The 22,027-nt window shown below is 45.0% G+C and overlaps 1 protein-coding gene across 2 annotated transcripts in view; it reads right to left on the bottom strand.

The window, feature by feature from the left end:
• Positions 1 to 18,694, bottom strand: part of MAP2K5 (mitogen-activated protein kinase kinase 5) — a 120,056-nt gene extending 101,362 nt beyond the window's left edge. The window contains exons 1-6 of one of the 2 annotated variants that reach the window (XM_042039142.1): positions 18,460 to 18,694; positions 12,854 to 12,902; positions 9,355 to 9,422; positions 5,727 to 5,796; positions 1,949 to 1,989; positions 1,155 to 1,222 (exon numbers count right to left, since the gene is read on the bottom strand). In XM_042039142.1, coding sequence (XP_041895076.1) covers positions 1,155 to 1,222; positions 1,949 to 1,989; positions 5,727 to 5,796; positions 9,355 to 9,422; positions 12,854 to 12,902; positions 18,460 to 18,594 — 431 coding nt within the window. In that variant the 5' untranslated portion in view covers positions 18,595 to 18,694. The remainder of the gene's footprint in view (positions 1 to 1,154; positions 1,223 to 1,948; positions 1,990 to 5,726; positions 5,797 to 9,354; positions 9,423 to 12,853; positions 12,903 to 18,459) is intronic. The other variant, XM_042039141.1, reaches the window with a different exon arrangement.
• Positions 18,695 to 22,027: the final 3,333 nt, after the last annotated feature.

Below are 22,027 nucleotides of genomic sequence, written 5' to 3'. Positions count from 1 at the left end.
CCAGTGGGGCAGAACTCCAGCCCTGCTGCTGGATGAGGCTGGAATCTCCCATAGTCCCCACAGGGAAACGGGATTTGTGGGACTGTCCCACCCTCAGGACAGGCCCCCAAACTTCACCCTCCAAACACCACAACTCTGCCTCTCTGATCACGTTCACCTCTGGTAATTCATCTTCTTAATCTTCACAACATTTCTTTTTTCTTCCCTTTTCTCTCTGAGAAAAGGGAGCAGGATGCTGATGCACGGATAAATGGAATACTACGCACTTATTAGAATAATAGAATAATTTAGGTTGAAAGGGGCCTCCAGACGTTTCTATTCCCATGGTTCAGATATGCTCTTGCAGGAAGAAGATGGAACCAGACTCTCCTTATTTCTTTTTAAGAAAACATAACGGTTTTTTGTAGGTTTTTAACACCAGTATTGAGTATTATGACTTTCATGTAATAAAAAGGAGTTTATCCTCCAGCATTTAAGAAACAAATCCCTAGGAAAAAAAGAGAATGAGTTCTCTTGCATTTTAAGAGCTAAATATGAGTTTTCAAATTAGGGCTAGAATGTAAAAAGCAAGATAAAGGGGATGGACTCCAAAATTTTGCTGGAACTGTAGGAAACAGGCACCTAAGCTGAAAAGATTTTAAAAAAATCTTACCTCACACTAAGAAACCTCCAAGCTTTATTTTTTAGGCTATTTATTATTACAAACCTATGAATGGGGCATCAAACTTCCAAATCAAAGAATCCTGGAATGAACAAGCCACAAAGACCTGAACATGCAGACCTTGGCACTGGACCAACTAAAACCAGTGAGCTCAGCCCCAAATTTCATCTCAATGCTTTTGAAGGACAAAGCCACCTGAAACACCCAGCAAACCCTAATTTCTTTCTGACTTACCCAGAAAACCCTAATTTCTTTCTGACTTACCCAGAAAACCCCAATTTCTCCAGCAGCAAACACACAGGAAGCCCCAGCAGCCCCAGCCCAACGAGATGCATGAACGGAGGCGATTCTGCCTTCCCCACCTTGCCAATCCCACTGGAAAAGTTACTCAAGCCCCAGCTCTGCTGGCAACAACCACACACAAGGCTCCATTTTGGTTTACAGAAAGGAAATGAAAGAAAAACAGGGGAAGGAACAGGAGCTTGGCTCTTACCTATTGCTGGGGAGGGCCTCGGAGGCGGCCGAGCCGCTGTTGTTGGCAGCCCCCGCCCGCGTGTTCACCTGCAGGCAGGGAGAGGAGCTTGATCAGATCCTGTGTTCAGAGGACACCATTCTAATTAACCTGTAATTTGCCATGAATTTCTCATTTCACTAGGAAGGTTAATTAGCTTGTTGCTAGGCATGCCGATGGTTGAGGGCTGTATGTAGGTTAGCAGGCTACACAATTCCAGGGCTGCAACATCCTCACGTCTTAAATAATGCACTAAAAGAGGTGATAAATCCATCATTTATTCTCATTTTAAACACTAAACAATCACTTAATACCTTTATAGTCTTCTCCATGTGATTACAGAAGCAATAAGAAATCAAAAACCTCAAATAATTCCATTGCGGTGCCTTCCGCACTTGGATAAATTGCTGAAATCACAGGAATGTGGGGGGGGTTTAAAAGCTTTGAAGTAGTGGCAGACAGGAGTTGATAAATGAACTACTAAAATTTAAGAACATGATTAGCAGAGGTTAAATACAAAAAGGCAAACCCATTTTGAATGAAATTATATACACACATAGAGATATATATTGATATAGATATCACAGCCAACATTTTGCAGATGAAGCCTTCTCCCACCCACACCAAAAAAAAAAAAAAAAAAAAAAAAAAATTCAGGAAAAAAAAATCTGCTTGTCAGAGCTCAAGAAAGTGCAGTTTTATTTGACATTTCAATAAGTGGAACACAGCATTACAAATCCATCTAACTTTCCTGAAACAATTATTGAAATTCGTACCTTGAGGCCATGTATGTTCCGTTTCCCAGGAGGTTTGCAGGCTGAAACAGTAATTGACTAAATTGTAGAACACATCAGGGCCATTTACAAATTTGCTCAAAATGAATCTTTTAAAAAGAAATGAGGGTGACACCAAAATTAGCAGAGAGAAATGATTGAAAAGTGCCTGGCGAGACCCAGAGTGGGAATTACGGCCCAGGATTTTTAACTTGCAGGAGTGAGCATTTATAAATGCTAAGAGCTTTCTGACACCATGTAATATAAATTCTAATTTCTGCTTAAAACACATCACAATCAAGAGAACTGTTGGCTCAAACGATGGGATTCTTTTTGTAATTCAAATTCCAATCTTGTGTCGCCGTGTTTTCACACGCTGGGTTTTTCCCTGGCATTTAACAGCAATATTTGCAAGATGGATTTTCAGGGAATCAGCTGCCACACGTCTTGAATTAGGCATTTTGTCAGAGGCACTTTCGGTGAAATGGGGGAAAACGCGGCAGGGACAACAGCAGTGAGCCTCCAAAAGGTAAACACTGAATAAATGCCACCGAAAACGCCACTTTTTGGCGACAGAGGTAGAAATGTGGCACTTTATGATGATGTCTGGCTTTAGAGGGATGTGCTGCTCGAGGAAGAAGCCTTTTCCTGAGGTGCCTCCAAGTGAACATTCCCTGCTCTCCACTCGGGGATGTGCTTTTGGCAGACGCAGAAGCTACAAAGGCTCCGAGCTCCGTGTCCCAGGCAGTTCCCATTTCCCAGCTCCGGTGCCCTACAAACGCTGTGTTAAAGGGGCTGTCACTGCTGATTGATGGCCTGAGCAGGCAGGAATTTGATTTTTCTCTCACTCTGTGCACGTGCCTTGCCCTCCCAGTTTTGACAGCAGGAACCAGAACTATTTATTAGGCAGAAGGACACAGGTGATAGTCATTAAACACATCACTGAGGGCCACATGCCTTTCAATGACATTAAAAATTACCATGTGCATCTTAAAGAGGCAAAAATATTATGAGACTCTGGGCATTAAAAAAATAAAAACCAACCAGAAATTATAAATTATAAATACATATAAGCCCATTCTATTTTGCCCATAGATTAAAACTGACGTTTTGAACACGATAGTCAATCAGTAATAATTTTTATGGTTCATATTTGAATGATGTGTTCACCTTGCATTCCACAAATGGGATCTAAATAACATAGGTAGAAGATAGAGACATAAATATATAGATATATGTAGATACAGCTAAAATATATATAGATATACATACAAATATATATATAGATATACATATAAATATATATAGATATACATATAAATATATATATAGATATACATATAAATATATATGTAGATATACATGTGTGTGTACACACATTTTTTATAGATTTATCACATACAGATGTTTCTTTTCAATACAAAACCCCCCTCTGGCTCTTACTACCTAAATGGCAATAATAAACCTATTAAAAAATAGCTAAAATACCAAAAATTTTTCCCCTTTAAGATATTTTTATCATGAAATAAATAAAGCACAGCCCAGGTAACACAGGATGGCACACGGAAATTGACTCCTGATAGGATTTCTATGGAAGACAGGAGTTTTTGGGAGCTGACTGGAAGCAGGAGCTGACGTTTCCTCAGAAGTTAGAGAGGCAGAAAGGGAAAAGGATTCAAAGGACTTGCAAAGAAATCTCTTTAAAGGGAAGAACTTGAAATTAGAGGCAGAAAGCTGCACGTTGCTGATGGGGTTTTCAAGTGCTGAACGTGGAGAGCCACGGCCAAAAGGGCACAGAAGAAAAGTGCTTGTGCTAACAAAATTTGGGATGTTCATTAAAGAGGCAGGACAAGAAGGCAGGGAAGCAAAAAAAAAAAAAGGACCAGGAAAGCACATTTTGTTCGATATTTCAGAGGAGCTGCAGAACTCAGGGGTGGGTTTGGGGAGGGAAAACGCGTTTTAAAGCTCTAACCTAGAAAAAGAGGTGTTTTAAGAAGGTGATTTGGGAAGATGAAACAAAACCGGAGCTCTGGAGCAATTTGGAGAGAGTGGGAAGGAGGAAATACCCAGCGGAAACCCAGAGCTGAGCCAGTGCTGAAAATCTGGAGGTGATAAGGGGGGATTGAATCTGGAGCAGCACAGGGACAATTCCAAGTCTGCCCAGCCAGAGGAGATTATCCTTGGATGCAAAGCAAACAGGAAAAGGAGAGAGCAGCAGGATTAGGAATTGGTATGGCTGATTCTGCAGGAATGAGCCAAAAGGAGAATCTAGGAGAGGGTTAAATCTCAAAATGTCCTTTAAACCCTAAGGTGTGTCAGGTACTGACTTACAACAAGGGATGGAGGGCCAGGACACAGGGAATGGCTTCCCACTGCCAGAGGGCAGGGATGGATGGGATATGGGGAAGGAATTGTTCCCTGGGAGGGTGGGGAGGCCCTGGCACAGGGTGCCCAGAGAAGCTGTGGCTGCCCCTGGATCCCTGGGAGTGTCCAAGGCCAGCCTGGACAGGACTTGGAGCAACCCGGGGTAGTGCAAGGTGTCCCTGCCCATGGCAGGGGTGGGATGGGATTTAAGGTCCCTTCCAACCCAAACCATTCCAGGATTCCACGATCTGCACCTGGCAAGAGGCAGGAGACCCCTCCCTCTCCAAGCTGCCCCTGCTCTCAGCAGGACACAGCTCCCGGCTGGTGGCTCTGCAGTGCCACAGCTCAAACATCTGGGAGGCCCCTCTCAATCAGACCCCGCCAGCCTGAGCCAGAAAAACATAATTTTCCATATTCCCCTTGAATTCCTGTCTCTTTTCCATAGGAGCACACGGAACTACCAGGAAACCCAGCTTCCTTTGGAGACCTTATTAACACGTGTTTGAGGAGGCTGTTGGTTAATTGCCCAATTCAAACTTCAGAGAGTTGTAAGTAATGGAAGTGCAGAATGTTTAATTGGGAGCCTCATAGTATGATTATTTGTATAATATCAGTTAAGTGAGAAGAGTTTAATTTTTAATTATTTCAATTAATTTATTGCTGGGAGATTTACTTGGAGAATTTCAAGCTTCTCTGTTTCATCAATTAAGAGTCAGAGATTCAGAGCCTGGCTACTGAGATCTGAATGAATTATGTAATGCATGAGGCTTTTTTTTTTTTAACCATTATTCGAGTTCAGAGAGAGCACTGCATTCCCAAAAACCCAACGAGCTGCCTACGGATTTTTTCCAGGTTGGAGATGACCTATTTTTCAATTGCCTCAGTCCACAGAATTGATTACACCTCTCCCTGTTCAGGAGAACTATTAAAGAGCTGTGAATATTTGGATACCACTGCTAAGTGCCCAAATCTCAGCTCAAAACGTGTCCTGGCTGGAGCTCCTGTGACAGACACGTCCCCACTCCCACAATGGTGACAGAGCCATTCCCCAGTCTGTCAGGCTGATTAATGACATTAAAAGAGTCTTGAAAAGCCCAATTTTCATAAATATCCAAGATTTCAGTTATTCATCTGCTTTGCTTGGAGTACAGGCAGAGCCATCACCAATGAGTATTTTAAATGTACTTAAATATGTACTCTGCAAACCGACTCTCGTTAGTCTAATTTACTCCAGGAAATTAGCTATTTTATATGCAATAAATGTACTTCTCTCCACACTCCCCACCATAATGAATTCTTCTCTCCAAATTAGGAGGTAAACATCATGCTCTGTGCATTTAAACCTCCCCAAAACATGCCAGGGAACCGTGTCAGCACCAGGTCTCGGGGCTGTTGATTAGGATTCGCTCAGCGTTACCTCGTGGGTAGATCTGGAGAGGCTCTATCAACTGTCCATTCACATGCTGCTCCATCACAGTGGAGTAATACTGCAAAGAAACCCAAGGAAGAGATGACTCAGTGACCCAGGAGCAGTAAAAGCACTCATGGATTGGTTAATTCAATGTATTTTAATTTTCTTTTCAATTGCCACAGTGCGCATCAGCCTTCAGACAGTTCCTTTCCATCTGCAATGTTCCCACAACAAGAGGAACTTACACAAGGAGCTGCGGTGCCACAGGGATCTGTTCCTGGCTCAGCAGGAAAGCTCCAGGCTCCTCTGAAACCTGGGAATGCTTCTGCAGGTGAGGAGATGAAACATTTACAGCAAGTGCAGCAGCTGCCACAGCTGGAGGAGCCAGCAGAACCAAACAGGGACACCAAGACATGGTGCAAATATACCCCAAAACTGCGCAGTTAGGAAAACTCCAAGGAACCCCAAAGGGATCCCAAAGCAGTGCTCCCAGAAAGTCACTGCAGACATCCCGAGACACCAAACTCCACAGGAGCTGCGGCAGTGATCCAGGGGGATGTTTATTGGTTAAAAAAAGGGCTAAGAATGGGCAAAAAGGGATGGAAAGGGAGCTGCCAACATCACAATCCAAAAAGACACCTGGACCATGGAGATGCTCCCAGGACTGGAGCCAGCCTGGGAGAGCTGGGAATGTTCACCTGGAGAAGAGAAGGATCCAGGGAGAGCTCAGAGCCCCTTCCAGGGCCTAAAGGGGCTCCAGGAGAGCTGGAGAGGGACTGGGGACAAGGCATGGAGGGACAGGACACAGGGAATGGCTTCCCAGTGCCAGAGGGCAGGGATGGATGGGATACTGGGAAGGAACTGTTCCCTCGGAGGGTGGGGAAGGGCTGGGCTGGAATTCCAAGAGAAGCTGTGGCTGCCCCTGGATCCTTGGAAGTGTCCGAGGCCAGGCTGGACATTTGGGTTTGGAGCACCCTGGGATAGGGGAAAGTGTCCCTGCCAACGGGGTGGAACTGGATGAGCTTTTAACTTTTTAATTCCCATTTTACCCGTGGCACTCCATGACCTGCAGACATCTCTACACACAACAGGAACATTTCTGACACACTCTCAGAATAATAAACTAAAATAAACACACACGAGAGTGTTTCCTGCCCCCCAAAAAATATAATAGAGGGGGAGAGAGAGGGAGAAAAAACCATGGCCCTGTCCATTACTCACCAGTGATGACAAGTAAATGAAATATCAATCATGTAAGCTGTCAACCTTTTGGGACAGCAATAACTGTTAACAAGTAGTCTGGAAAAATTGTCTGAAAATGACTTGTCCTCCACACGCGAGCGTTCGAGGTTTCCATGGAAAATTAAGATGCCAGTGGCTATTTGGAACATTGTTCAGGTATTCTTTTTAATGGAAAATTTGCCAGTTATTGATCCAGAGCATGTAGCCCTTGCTTTCAGAGAGCTGCAAGCAACTTTCCAATCAGTGGCTGTCAAAAAAATTACTGCCTTTTTATACAGATACAAGACAACAGCCCCAGTGCTGCTCCGTGGCTGTCCTTAATTAACTGCAGTGCCCAACTCAAAGAATCCTATTCACCAGCCCCCAAAATTTGCCTAATTCAAAGCATTTCTGCATAACCTAAAAGAATTCCAGACCTGGAATAATTTAATGTCAAGTTCAGAGAGCAAAGACCCTAAAGATAAGGTTGGGCATGATCCAAAATATCTTCTCAGTTATAATCTCAGGGAATTATTTTTTTTCTCCTTAGACTGAAAAAAATCTTTATTTACATTTTGGAGAACACCTGCACAAAGTCAAAATTCCCAGAAATACTTTCCCAGTTGGCCAATCCTCCAAATATTTGTTGCAGGCCCCAAAATGAGTATTTTTCTTCCTCACTATATACCCCAAGTTTATTAAATCCATGCATTTTCTAGGCTCAGAACATTTGTTTCCTCGCAAACACACCCCAAAACGAAGCCTACAGAATGGGAGGAAGTTAAACCATCAGTGCAACACTCAAATAAAAAACTAGTTTAAAACTGAAGAGAAAAATTTTCAGAGGAGAAAAGCTGCTGAAGCAGAAAAGTCATTTACAGCCATCCCATAATTTTGAGGGGAAAGCAGAGAGTTGAGCAATCATAACTCTAATGTACTGAAACTTTAACAGTGAGCTTGGAAGCATAGCAAAAAAATGACCTTACCAAGGCATGATTAATCTGGAGACAGCGCCAGGAAAATTCAAGTTTTCCACTTTAACAGCAAAAATGGCTGAGATTTTACAAGGGGAACAGAAAAACACGAGGAATTCTGGTGGGGAGGCATCACCAGTGATCTGCTGTGTGCAGCAGGAGAAGGAGGTGGAGATGCTGGACACAAAAGTGGATGGAAAAGGAGCTGAGAACAAGACACCTGGACCATGGAGATGCTCCCAGGGCTCTGGAGCCAGGCTGGGAGAGCTGAGAATGTGAAGAGAAGGCTCCAGCGAGAGCTCAGAGCCCCTTCCAGGGCCTAAAGGGGCTCCAGGAGAGCTGGAGAGGGACTGGGGACAAGGCATGGAGGGACAGGACACAGGGAACGGCTTCCCACTGCCAGAGGGCAGGGATGGATGGGATACTGGGAAGGAATTGTTCCCTGGGAGGGTGGGGAGGGGCTGGGCTGGAATTCCCAGAGAAGCCGTGGCTGCCCGTGGATCCCTGGAATGTTCCAGGTGAGGTTGGACGGGGCTTGGAGCAGCCTGGGACAGGGGAAGGTGTCCCTGTCCATGGCAGGACTGGCACTGGATGGACTTTAAGGTCCCATCCCACCCAGACTGTTCTGGGATCCTCTGCAGTCCCACCAAAACCTCCTCTGGGCGGACCCAAACAGGGCTTGGCTCTGACAGGTCCCAAGTCAATTTATAGGGACCTGGAGTCCTTCTGGCTCAGAGAGAAAACCCCCATTTTTTACCCTCTTGCTTATCAATTTCATTTGAAAAGAGAAGTTAAATGATATTTCTTTCACTTTCACTGAGCTACGTTCAAATGATTCAGTTCCCACAAGGAACTGCACCCTTTCCTTCTGCAGGAGATTTATATTTATAGGGATCCAGACAGATTTTACACACACCTAATACCTACATAAAGGCACACGCAGACACATCTATCTCCCCTTGAAAACCAGAAAATACATCTTTAAATCCTCTATGAATATTGAGCCTGCAGCTACAATGAAACTCCTCTGTTAGGAGGGGTGAAACAGTCTCCAGATGAAAGTAGATTTTGAAAAATTTTTAGAGCCCAGGGGTTCATTTTTAATGAGCCGTTACTTTAAGTACTGCATAAAAAATACAAGAAATTGATAGTCCATTTAGCCTGCACTATACCTAATGCAAAAGTCATTAAGATGCATTATTCTTAATGTTTATGATATGATCAGTAAGTGTACAAGTCTTTTTTCTTTCTTAAAGTCGAGCATGAGCATGGATCTGGTGTGAGGCGGCTTTGAAACACCTCCCTTTAATCCAGGAATATCCAAATTCGAACTCAACACAGGGACATTGCCCAGTTAAACACTCTGAGACAGGCAAAAATACACCAAGAAAAGCTGATAAACATGGGGGGAAAACCAGGATTTGTTGCACTGTACTTACATAGGACAGCATGGCCTTCATCTCCTCATCACTTCTGACAGTGATCCGGTCCCCATCCTCATCCTCATCTGCCAAAGGAAGGCACCACGTGAGCAAGGCAAGGAGGAGAGTTACAATTTTATAGGCAAGGTTTTCATCTGGACTTTTAGCAGCAAATAAAAGTGAAGAATCTAAAAGCCAACTGCACAAGTACTCCAAAATGATGATGTCAAATGGTTCCAAATATTAACCAGCAAGAACTGTGACTGTGTCTAGAAAGGGGCACAGACAAAGTGCTCAGAACTTCACTCTCAGCAGTTCTTTCACTGCCAGAACCTCTCCAGAAGCTGAGCACCTTCCCCATGCTGGAATTCCCCCGCTGACCCCAGCGAGTTGTTCTGCTGACAAATGGAAAAAAGCATTTCAATTCTCCCAAATTCAGTTGAACTTGGGCAGTTTCTTTGGAATTCATTGTAACTTTCACTGTAGATTTTAAATTTTTTTTTTTAATTTCTAGTAATTCATAGAGTCCCAGAATGGTTTGGGTTGGAAGAGACCTTAAAAATCAGCATATTCCAAACCCTCTGGAAGGCAGGGACACCTTCCCCTATTCCCAGAGTGCTCCAAGCCCCAATGCCCAACCTCACTTTGGACACTTCCAGGGATTCAGGGGCAGCCACAGCTTCTCTGGGAATTCCAGCCCAGCCCATCACACCCTCACAGGGAGGAATTTTTCCCAATATCCCATCTAACCCCACCCTCTATCAGTTTGAAGCCATTCCCCCATGTCCCATCATTATCAGTATAAAAGTGTTGTTATATCCCTGGATGAAAACTCCCTCCTGCTCCCAGGTATGCACAAGAATGTGGGAAGAAATCCAAGCCAAGAAGTTCAAATTGTGTGAGAAAAGGAGTTTGTTCATTCTGCCTCTGAGCAGGTAATAATGACAAAAAAAAAAAAAAAAACAACAACAAAGCAATGCAGAAGAGTAAAACATAAAATCCTCAGAATTGGACTTTAAAAACATCCTGGAAGAGAGCTCCGGGAAATATGGGAGTTGGGAGAGGAACTGGAGAGCACAGATTCGTCCTAAAAGAGCTTTGGGTCATGGAAATTTAACTGGTGCATTGCCAGGGTGTTAAAAGTCCTGTGGGGTGAACAGCCCCCATCGAGGCAGGAATGAGGAAAGGATTAGGAAGAGTCAGTGAGTGGAAACAGAAATGTTTCCCTGGAAATGTCTGAGGCAGGAAAGAGGAGGAGCTGTGGAAGCAGGACCTGGCCACAGCCCACAGGCCAGCGAGGAACTGAGTAGGAAGGGCTGGAGAAGCAGCTGCTGGAACAGGGAACACAAGGAGCACCACACATCCACAAGAAGGATCAGAGAGAATGCACAGGAGGAATGAATATACAGATAAAAGGTCTGGGGGAAGGAACAGACTGAGCTGGGACCAAAAAAAAAAAAAATAAAGGAAAGAAAAAAAGGAAAACTCTGGCAAAATGTTTAGAAAAATCCCATATTACCCCTTTGAAATGACTGAGAAATTAACTCAGTTCTCAGAGCTGCAGGATTCCTGACGGTGGTACAAACAGAAGAAATTAAAAATATGTGGATGAAAAGGCAGGGGGGAAAAAAAAAGCTGAATATAAACTGATCAGGCAAAGAGTAAACCCAGAAGAAAATCTGCCTGAACCTGAGCAGAGCTCCTTTGCCACCCCACCACGGGATCCAAAAAGTAGCCGGATACAAAAATTGATTCAGAAAGATTTCCAGGCTTCTCTCCTTGCCTAGAGCACAGCAATCTGATTTTCCAGCACATTAGGGAAGCAAGAGTAGAACCAAAAAAATCCCCCGTCCTGGCTGGATTCTGTTAATGCCACTTAAAATGGAGGAAGAAATCCTCACAAGATACCAGAGTGCAGCAGATGGCAAACAAATATTATGCAGCAATCTTCCCCGAAATCTGCAGCGTGTCAGAAATGTGGAAAATGGCAGAGTTTGGATAAAAGGATCGTGAGGGGCCATATGTTGTCAGTGGGGTTATTTGTAGGGATGTGGAGAGCAGTGGGAAATCCAGATCCAGGTCCAACAGCCGGAGCAGAGCAGCCCCAGGTGGGACTGCTGGGGGTGACAATATCAGAATAAAGAGCTCAGAAGCCTGGGATGCTGACAATTATCCCCACCTGAAGCAGCCATGGAGCAGGTGAGAACAAAACTTAAAGCAGCACAATCCAGGCGTTCAACAGGGAAAAAAAATCCCCAGAAAAAACCCAGCATCAATATCCATAACATATTTTAGATGCCAGTTAAATGGCAGGGGAAATGGGCTTGTGCAGATGTAAATGACAGACTAGAGACACGGAGGGAAGGCACAGAAGCAGATGTTGGAAGGCACAACGAAATCAGAATTTCCAGGAAACTTCTGCACATGGCACCATTACTATGGGCTACTGCCCTGATGGCAGCGGCTGCTGCTGGAGCATGAAGTTCAAACAAAGCTAATGTGGGATGTGGGAGGGATGTAAAACAAATATGAACAAATCATTAAAACAAAAAATAATAATAGAAAGATATATAAATGGCAAGGTCTGGAGTCTGGTTTTGCTCAGGTCTCGTGTTAAAAAGCAGGGCAGGAAAACCGTCGGGGCTATGGAAATAAAACTTCTCTGTTCTTGTGGCATTTTAGGAGAGGAAAACACAAACATCCTAAAAAAAGATAAAGAGCACTAAATAGCACTTGATGGACCACAAATCAATATTTCCTTTGATTATCTAAAGACAGAATGAGCCAAAAAGCTCTGAAAAGGGGAGTAATGCTGAATAAAAATGCAAGGCCCCGTCTCGAGTCTGCTCTGTCACCCTCAGCATCCCCCCCTCACTCAGATCACACCTGTAACCCCCTCCAGCTCCTTCCTGCCACTTCATCTCCAGCAAAGGAAAACACAGAAAAAAATATAATAAAAGTTAAAAGGGAACAGCAGGAGCCTCCTCCACTTGAAAGAAAACTCCAGTTCAGTATTTTATCCCCTGGGACACTCCCCTTTGCAGCTGATCGCTCTCCTGATAGGACAATCCCCCAGGAATCCCTTAAAAAATAAAAATAAACAGGGTTTAAAGAATAGATATTAGTCTAAATACTTGCTGAGAGGATTGGAGGATTGAAATTTTAAGCTCAGACCTACAGGTACTTTATACTTCTCATTTAATTTGAGCAATAAAATTGCACTGAGGAGTAAGAGCACGGTAAGGTCACGCTGGTAATTAAAGCTACTTTGTGGAAATATTCCAGATGTGATTAAATAATAAAATATTGCTTGGTTTAGCGCCATTATTAAAGTTGCATTAATGCATAAATATTTAACCACAACATACAACGAATATTCTTTATTTTAAAATAATAAATATTATAATAAAAATAATAAAAATAATACCACAAAACTAATACCACAAATATTCTTTATTTTTTAGAATGACAGCCCTGCAATGTGACAAAGGAGAGGGTTGATAAAAGTCACACTTACACTCAAATGCTGTGGTCGTTGCATCCGGCAAAACTTGCCCAATGACATCCTAAAAATGTAAGGAAAATTTAGTTCAATATCAAATGGGAAAAGCCTGATTTGCAGCAAATCACTTTAATCCCTCCCCGCTGCCCCAAAATGACAAACTTTTTAGGGCACAACACAAATCTGCGCCAATCCTGGGCTCTTCTCCTCCCCCTCCACGTGACCTCCAGGAAAACTCTTTTCTTCCCAAATAATTCCATCATCATTGCAAACAATTCTGTGCTGTCTGGTCTTGCAGTTGAAAGAATCGATTTTTCCCTTGGGTTATAAAAAAAGGACACCCAACTGATCAAAGCCAGTCATAGAAAGACCTTTATGAATATTTTTTTGCTTTAAAAACCTGTTTTCTGCTTCAGTCCTGTTTACATCACCCTAATTCCTCTTCTCCTGCTCCAAACAACCACCCTGAGCCCCCACAGCTCCATCTCCTGCCCTGCCGGAGGCTCAGGGACCACAGGGTACCAAATTCCATCAGGAATTTAAACAGGAGCTGAAGGGAGACAAGGAAGTTTCCTGCTCTCGCTCCGCCTGGAGAGCAGAAGGACCCAGCAGCTCCAGAGCCTCTGGATCCTCTCAGCTCTGCAGAGGCCACAAAGTTTGGAGGGCTCTGTCAGCCTCACTTGGGCTTTGAACTTCTCCAAAACTCAGGGAGGTGCATTCAAATGTTGGGGGAGAATTCACTGGAAACACCCAAAGGAGCAGAGACACAGAACGCGAGGCAGCCCCACAATACCAAAACACAGCAACATTCCCAGCTCCACACCCCTGCTCCAACCCAGCCTTTTTTTGCTGATATCAGAGAAGAGCTTTTAGCATTTTTTCAGCTTTTATCAGTTTTTCCAGCCGTTCCCTTGTTGCCAATCCGTGAGGAGTCACATCAGGGCACGGCACAAATGCCCAGCGTGGCTCTGCCCCTTCCTGATCCCTCCTGTCACACCCAGCACTGCCACTGCCACCGAGTGATTAGAAATTAATGAACTCCAGGATTTATTGCAGCACATCCACTGGGAGCCTCTCAGGGTGCTAAACACCCCCCCTACCAAAGCTTTACTGATGTCCTGTCACTTCTGTTCTCTCCATTTTTCTCTTTCATCTAAAAAGCAGGAAATTAAAGATTCTGTGCCATATTACAGAGACACAATTAATAATACGTGAAAGCAGCACAAGACTTCCACAGAGCCAACTGAAGCAAGTAATAATTATAAAACTTTCTCGTGTTGTCTTTTTGGTTTAGATGCTAAAATAAATCAAGAGATGTAATTCAAACCATTAATTGTACACAAGAAATGTGCAATATGGCTTAATTATGGAATTGTAAATTTGTAGAGGCAAAAATAGGGAAAAAAACCAACCCCCAAAACATTGCCATGTTAATAAAAATTCTTCCATTCTACAAGGTTTAACAGCCCTGTCAGCCCTCTGTCAAAAGCCACTATTTCTAATAAGAAATTAGTCTTTCCTGAACAGAAGACTGTACTAACTAATTATTTCCAAATCCATTTGGTTAAACACTGAAAATTCCTCAGCAAACACACTTTAATTGTGTTAGATTTAAGCCGCTTGTAAATGTTCATATATGGGCACACAGCTGCTTCTATGAAATGGATTTAAAAATTGTTCTAGGCTGTTTAAAACCTCTATTTAAGGGGTGTGGAAGCACAGCACTGACAGAGGCAGCTCTGATGGCCCCAAAAGTCTGCCTGGAAAACTCCAAACCTCACAAAGCTCTGAGAGCATTGAAATAGTGATTAAAAAAATCTTATTTTCCTGCACCCCTTCAGAACAACTTTTTCTGTGCATTGAGGGCTCTTTAAGGTGAGTAATAATCAATAAGTGAATTATACACCCCAACTCTTATGCTAAATAAACAGCTGGGCAGGAAACGCCACCAAGAGCCACCAAAACTTTGTTCAACTTGCAATAATTCTATGAAATGAATGTATCTGAGAGAAACCAGCCTGGCAGGGAGTGGAGGGAAGGAGGGAGGGAAATCCCCTCATCATTGTGCTATTCCCAAAGTGTTTGCAGCAGCTCCATCCCATTTCCATGCTCAAACATCCCACAGACCCCTGGGTGACCCGAGCTTAAAGGATTATTCTAAATTTCAATGGATTACACATGCATGGGGATTTTCTACTATCACAACACAGATCATGAACAATAAAATACTACAACTTGTAGGCATTGCTCAACTGGGTTTACATAAGGGATGGCTTCTGTTTTATCTTACACAACTGAAAAGCCTCTAAATATGAGGAGAAAAATCAGGGAACAGCAGCTGCAAGAGGAACTCCATCAAATCTGTTCTCTGGAGGAGCACGGGTGAGAAAGCAGAAAATGTGAAAGCTCTGCTTAAATGACAGTGTAAATATTGAACCCACAGCTCTCATGTTTCACTTAGAACTTGTTTTATCTCAGTATGACAACGTGAAGTTACTCAGAATTAACACCAAGTGCTTAAATAGTCCAGTGACAGGAGGAATCCAGACAGCTTGATGACAAAAAAATAAGCTTATTGTAATTCATTTAGTGGGGCCTTAAAAATAAATCTAGTTACTGGTAACTTACAGGCCTACAAAGCTGATATACAGAGAACTTATCTGAAGTGGCATCATGAAGAACAGCTCTGAGCATCCAGTGTAGGAAAGGAATCAAGGAAATGACCGAAAGCAGTGCTGCTTCCATGGATCCCACACCTGCAGGGACCAGGACTGAATCCCTGCTGCACAGTTTAGTGCCCACAAAAGCTCCTCCAAAGAACAGAATTAGAGCAGCTGAAAGTGAGGAAATGCATGACTTAATGTGCAAGGCATTGCTCTGAGCATCAGCCTCCTGATTCCAACAGCTTATTCCAGGGTGAGGGACAGGATATTTGGGTGACTCTGCACCACAGCTTCTCTGAAAAAGGAGGATGGAAATAACCTTGCACACTAGCCTGAAATGCTGCAAGGCTACACTCATCTGTATTCACTGGGATGCTAAATTAACAAAAATCAGCTTAAACATCACCTAAAAATATAAAATAAAACCCTGCTGGCCTCAAAGATAATTTTATGGGGCTTTCTTAACATCAAACAGCTATAGGACCTACCTTGAAAAAGAACAGCCTTACTGCACAGCTAATTCAGTTCCCATGGATGCAAGATCTGGGGTGTGCACCTGGTTTTGGGACTGGTTCACAAACGTGGTTCTGCAGCTCCAGCAGGACAGCACTTCCCATCAAACTCCTTGAGACACAGGCACAAGGAGTGGGATTGAGCCTGGTGTGCTCCAGACAGCCCCACATGGAGTATTCAGAGCCTGAGAAAATTCCTGTATCTTCTGTTTAGGGAGACAGGGAGAAAAGTGGGGGCTGACTGGATTACTGCTGTTCAGTAATTTACCTCAGTAGGGAACACCTGAACCCTCCACAGTCTCTTTAATTGCTCCTCCAACACACAAACCCTCTGTAATTGCCCTCCAGGTGAGAGGAATCACCCTGAGGGCAGAAGGACAACAGAGGACTGGGTCAGCCCCATTCCTGCCCTCCCCACCAGGCTCCCAGCCCCAGGTGGTGACAGAGCCACCACTCTTGAGTGGATTGAAGCCTTATTTCATTTAACTCCTGTATTTATCTGACCTATTAAGTGCATGTGCATTCTCTGATGGCACCTCCTGAAACACAACCACCAACACCTCGATGCAACAGCCTAACAGGGAATAACTGAGAAGTATCATCACCAGCACAGATGTGACAAGATGAAAACACTGGGCCAGGTTGCCCAGAGCAGCTGTGTCTGCCCCTGGAATGTCCCAGGCCAGGTTGGACGGGGCTTGGGCAACCCGGGATAGTGGAAGGTGTCCCTGCCCACGGCAGGGGTGGAATGGGATGGACTTTAAGGTCCCTTCCAACCCAAACCATTCTCCAATTCTATCATTACTGAACATGAATATGACAGAAACTGTGATTTTTAACAAAACCAGTAATGTATGATCCTGTCATGGTCCCTCTGCCTATTCTGCAACAGATCCCTCCTTAAAAACATCTCAGCAGTGAAAAACAATGACCTGTAACATGTTTCAAGCTCAAAATTTGCCCTCCTTCCTCATCTTTTCACTTCTCTTACACTCATGAGCTCTCAGGAAGCTTCACTGCCACGTGACTCAAGGTCACTACAAGTGTAACTCAAGATCCTCTGTCATCCATTGACCATGATTTCTCTACTTACTTCTAAATAACCAACCTAAATTGACAATCATTCTAGAATGGCAAAGGATAGTCCAAGCATCAGTGGTTATTTCACTTTATTTGGGGGAAAAAAATGGAAAACATGAAGCAGAGTGTGGAGGAAACCAGACTCATTTGCCCCACTTTTGTTTAAGGGCAGAGTGGGTCACCCTGGGCTTGTTGCGCAACCAAAGGAAACTCACAGCAGCCACCAAGGGGAAACTGCCCCTTCCACAAACCTCCCTGGTCTGTCAAAAGCTCTGCTCCCTCTCCTCCCTCTACAGAAAGTCTTGGATAATGTTGGAAGAATGAAACCTGGAGTTTCTGTCATCTGCTCCAGTTACCTGTGCAACTTTCTAGGCCCAACACGGAACATTTTCCAGCAAATCAACCCCTTAATCCCCACATATCTTTCCCAGAGAATGCAACATATTGAAAGGCATCTGCAACATCTCTCTCCAATATTAATAACAAAAGTAAAAATTAAACATGCGCCTGATGGGTGGTATGGGAAGATTTTCTTTAGAGAAAGAGGGGTACACAGAGTCCCAGCATGGATGTGTTGGGGAAGAAGGGTGAGGGCGTGCTGCAGAAAGTATGACCTGCACACAAGCACTGGACTTTTTGTTAGCCTAAGGATGCAGTCAAGAAGAAGTGGGATAAATACCCACTCCCATTTCTGAGTAAACGGAGCATCCTAACTGGACAAAAAACACAGCAGGAGGGCAAGGGAGACACAACAGAGGGAGGAGCTGAGGCAAGGGAGACACAACAGAGCCCCAGCCCAGGCACGGGAAACACCACCAAGAGCAGGTGCGGCCCCAGCCCAGGTGCAGAGCCCGTTACTCTGCCTGAGCAGGGAATATTCATTCCCAAAGCACAACTTTTTCCATCGCCCTAGAGCCGTGCCTCGAACACCACAAGGCGCGGAGGCGGGGATGCCCTGACCTGGAGGTGTCCCTGCCCACGGCCGGGGGGGCGGACTCGGGGACCTCTAAAGGTTCCTTCCAGCCCCAACCACACCACGATGCTCAGGACCGGCGGGGATCCCCCAGCCCGGCTCCTCCGGACCGCGCTCCGGCCCCGCTCCCGAAACCTCGGCAATACCGGCGCTGCCCCGGGACGGGCATTTTTGTCAGTCCCTACCAAAATACTTCCCCATTAAAACTTTCGTGTGCGGACACGCCAAAAACACCTCCCGCATTCCAGGGAGGGATTTGGGAACCCCTTTCCGCACGGAGCGGGGGGACGGTGGCATCCCCGGCATCCCCCGCATCCCCCGGGCTGGGAAGGGGGTCCCGGTCGCATCCCCCGGGCTGCGAGAGGGTCCCGGCCCCCGGTGGGGCTCACTCACCAGCACATCCCTGAAGAGCAGCTGGGGCGCGGAGTGCACGGTCCAGTCCACGGCGGCTCCGTCGGGGATCTTGATGCGGATGACGAGCGCCTGGCTGTCCATGGCGCCGGAGGGGCCGCAGAGCAGCCAGAGCATCCCCGCCCCGCGGGCTCACATGCTGCGGCCGCCGGGCCGAGCCTAGCCGGGCCGGGCCAGGCCGGGCCGGGCCGGGCACAGCCTGCACCACCCTCCCGCAGGAAGGAGCCGCTGCCCCGGAACCAAAACGGAGCCCCGGGAGGAGGGGATGTGCGGCAGCGGCAGGAGGAGGAGGAGGAGGAGGAGGAAGGGGAGGCGGCGCCATGGTTCGGGAGGAGGCGGCTCCGGGCTGCGTGCCCGCCCCGGCAGCGCCAGCGCTCCGCGTTTAATTGTTTTCATCTTCTTGTGCCTTGTGTTTTGACGGGAAAAGCGCAGCTAAATGGCGAATCAAGCCGAGCCAGGCTGGGGTTCCTGTTAAAAGCAGTGCAGAGTCCCCAGCGCTGCCGGTGGTCACGGTTCAGAGGGAGGGGCTGGGGCTGCTCCGGCCGCAGCCGATCCCGGAGGGCTCCTGGCGTTCTGTCCGGGTTATCCCATCACACACAAATACAAACACATGAGCCGTGCCAGTCTGCCCTGGGATAACCTGCCCAGGGAGGTGGGGAAGTCTCTGGCCCTGGAAGTGTTCCAGAGGCGTCCGGATGTGACACTCGGGGACGCGGGTAGGGGGGATTAGTGGTGTTGGCTGAGGGTTGGACTCGGTGACCTCGGAGGTCTTTCCCAGCCTCGGTGATTCCGTCCGTGCCCAGCTCGCCCGCTCTGCCCGTCTCTGCCTCGGTGTCCCTGCAGAGCAAACCGGGAATGAGCACTGGGAATGGGCTCTGTGACAGCCCAACATCTGCATGAACAGGTGAAGGGGCTTGGAGCAGTTGTGCCAACAGCTGTCACACGCTTCACCCTTCCTTCACATTCCAGATCTCCGGTACTGTTGTCCAGGTACAATTCTTTCACCGCCGAGTTACTCCACGTCTGTCAGTGATGCAGCTGAAATCAGCCCACTCCAAATCACGATCCATCTTTCTGACAAAAGAAAACCCCCATCCACCTCCGCAGCAAAGAACGAGTTTTGACAGCTCTGCAATCCCCAGCCACCAAACACCAAATTCAGCTTTTAAAACAAGCTTTTCACTGGCACAAGTTACAGGGAAAGCTCTCTGCTCCCCACAGCTCTGCAGCATGAAACAATCCACTTCTTTTTTTTTTCTAAGTGAAGAGCATTAATCTCAATTGTGGACTATTGATCTGTGCATTTTATCACACTCTTTCACATTATCATCTCTGACAAGCTCGACTATTTGACTTATATTATCAATTTGGGGCGGAGGGGGGGAATGGGAGGTATATTTAATTCCTGAAACGTCTTCAAGCTTCCTCATATTCGAATTCTACTTTGTTTGAGCTTTAGGAAAAAAAAAATTTCAATGGCCATTAACAGAGATAAATTCTCTCTCTGTTCAATAACTTTATAATTTAGTTCCTATACTGAAAATTAATAGAGCCCCAGCTCCTAAGGATCTAAGGGACTGATGGTGCCCACACAGACATCTTTCTGTTCAAATGAACCTTTTACCTGCAGTCCCTGTGTACCTTTCAGTCAGCTCCATTTCAATCAGATTCATTTTCTATTAAATTTTAAAGAATAGGATACAAAATGATAGAATTTCTATAGACCTGCAATTTTTCTAAAATGTCTTTTTCATTTACAAGACTGTGGGGAAAACCAACTCAATTTGCCAAATTTGCATAAATATTACGTCGATTTTCCAGGGCTAATCATAACCTTAATCCCCCATTCTGATTTGTGTAATCAAACTTGAAGGGGTTTTATATCTTAAGGAGTACAGCACATCAAGTACATGTTTAGTGATACAGGTTTGATTTTGCCATAGACTTCTTTAAAACGCAAGTTTAATCACAAATTTTCATTCTAAATACACCATCTGAAACAAATAGTTGATATTTATTTTATCATCCTGCAGAAGTTCTGCTATGAGACATCACCAACATTTATTTTTATATACTATTTCTTAATGTTGGGGGAAATTTTGTGTGGCAAGAACACAATCTATGATTTTTTAATATGTACCATAAAATATTCCTGAAATTCTGTATTTGAGTAGCCCAAGAATCTCCCCTTAAAAAGTTTCTGCCACAGTCCAAGGATTCCAGAATCCCCATTAAAAAATCATGAAGCAGCCTGATTTTCCCCACTAAATGCAGCTGACACAATATTTATAACCACATCTCCAAAGTCATTGTTTACCCACAAGGAAACACCATCCAAAATCTGCAAAGGAACAACGTATCAATGCTTTAATTACAGGATGGTGAAGCCCAGGACTTCTCCAAATTCTGTTTTTATTTGTGAGGGGGAAACATCCTCCCTTGGTGGCTCCAAGCAGCTGCCACTTGCAGTGTGCTGCTGCTCTCTGCTGCTTTCCAGCGCCGCTGGAGAGGACGGAGAGCATCCGGAGGTGGCCACGGCAAGGAAATAAACATTTATTTCCAGGGAAAAGCAAGAGTGCTGACACAGGAGGGGAGGAAAATCATTAGACTCGCCACGCCGTGGAATCTCGCAGGAGTCTCCGTGAGCATGGAAAATGCTGTCTTCCACTGATTGCCTGCACCGTGCTCAGCAGGAGAGTTTGCAGGGCCCTCCAAAAGTAAGGAAAGAAGTTATTGTTTAATTCCCACTGCAAAGGAAGCTGCCCAACACAAGCAATTTTCTATCTCTGCTCTGTCACAAACATCCTATAATGGAGTTTTGAGTCCCTCTACCAGAACTCTGTAAAAAGAGGAGGGAAGAAAACAGGAGCTCACTCCCCTAGCCCTACTCTTGAATATTCCTGTCCCAGCACGTGGATTCAGGAGGTTTTCCTTGCCGTGAAGAAGGAGATGGGAGCTCATTCTCAGGAGTGGATCAGGTGAAAATGCCCTGCCAGGAGTTGCAGCGAATTAAAACCAGCATTAGGATCCAACCCCAAATTCCTCTAGTCCTGCACTCATCCCCTTGGATAAAAGGGCACGAGGAACAAGAAGGATGCTGACAGAGACAGAAAGTGCTGTGAGTTCATTCTGGATCCTACTCAGCATCTCCATTAACCTCCCTACAACTAGCATTTTTCCAGCTATGACCTAGGAATAAGATGTATTTCTTATGTAACAGACTGAAGAGTTAAATAGTTCCCATTTAACTATTAAAATATTTCGGAATACTGTGTTACCAGTGCTGTGCCATGTCACCTGTAATTCGCACGCAGAGTAGAAAACACATGGGGAGGAATCAGGATCTCTGTGCCAGCCCTTGGGTCACTAAATTCAATTTATCATCCCTGCTTCCTCCCTACACCAGTTTCTAGGTTGGAATTATAAATAACAAAGGACAAACTCTGTTTCCAACAGAAAATGGCACCTGATGGTTGTTTTAGGAGCACCCATTTTCCTGTCTTTTTGAAAAGATATTAATACCTAACTTTCTATGTTGATAAATAACACA

Source organism: Corvus kubaryi, unplaced genomic scaffold (assembly GCF_017639235.1).
Source record: "Corvus kubaryi isolate FWS band 111438036 unplaced genomic scaffold, C.kubaryi_AGA036_p1.0 37394, whole genome shotgun sequence".
Lineage (NCBI taxonomy): Eukaryota > Metazoa > Chordata > Aves > Passeriformes > Corvidae > Corvus > Corvus kubaryi.
The sequence above is the reverse complement of the archived record's forward strand: the minus strand, read 5'-3'. Positions and strand labels throughout refer to the sequence as shown.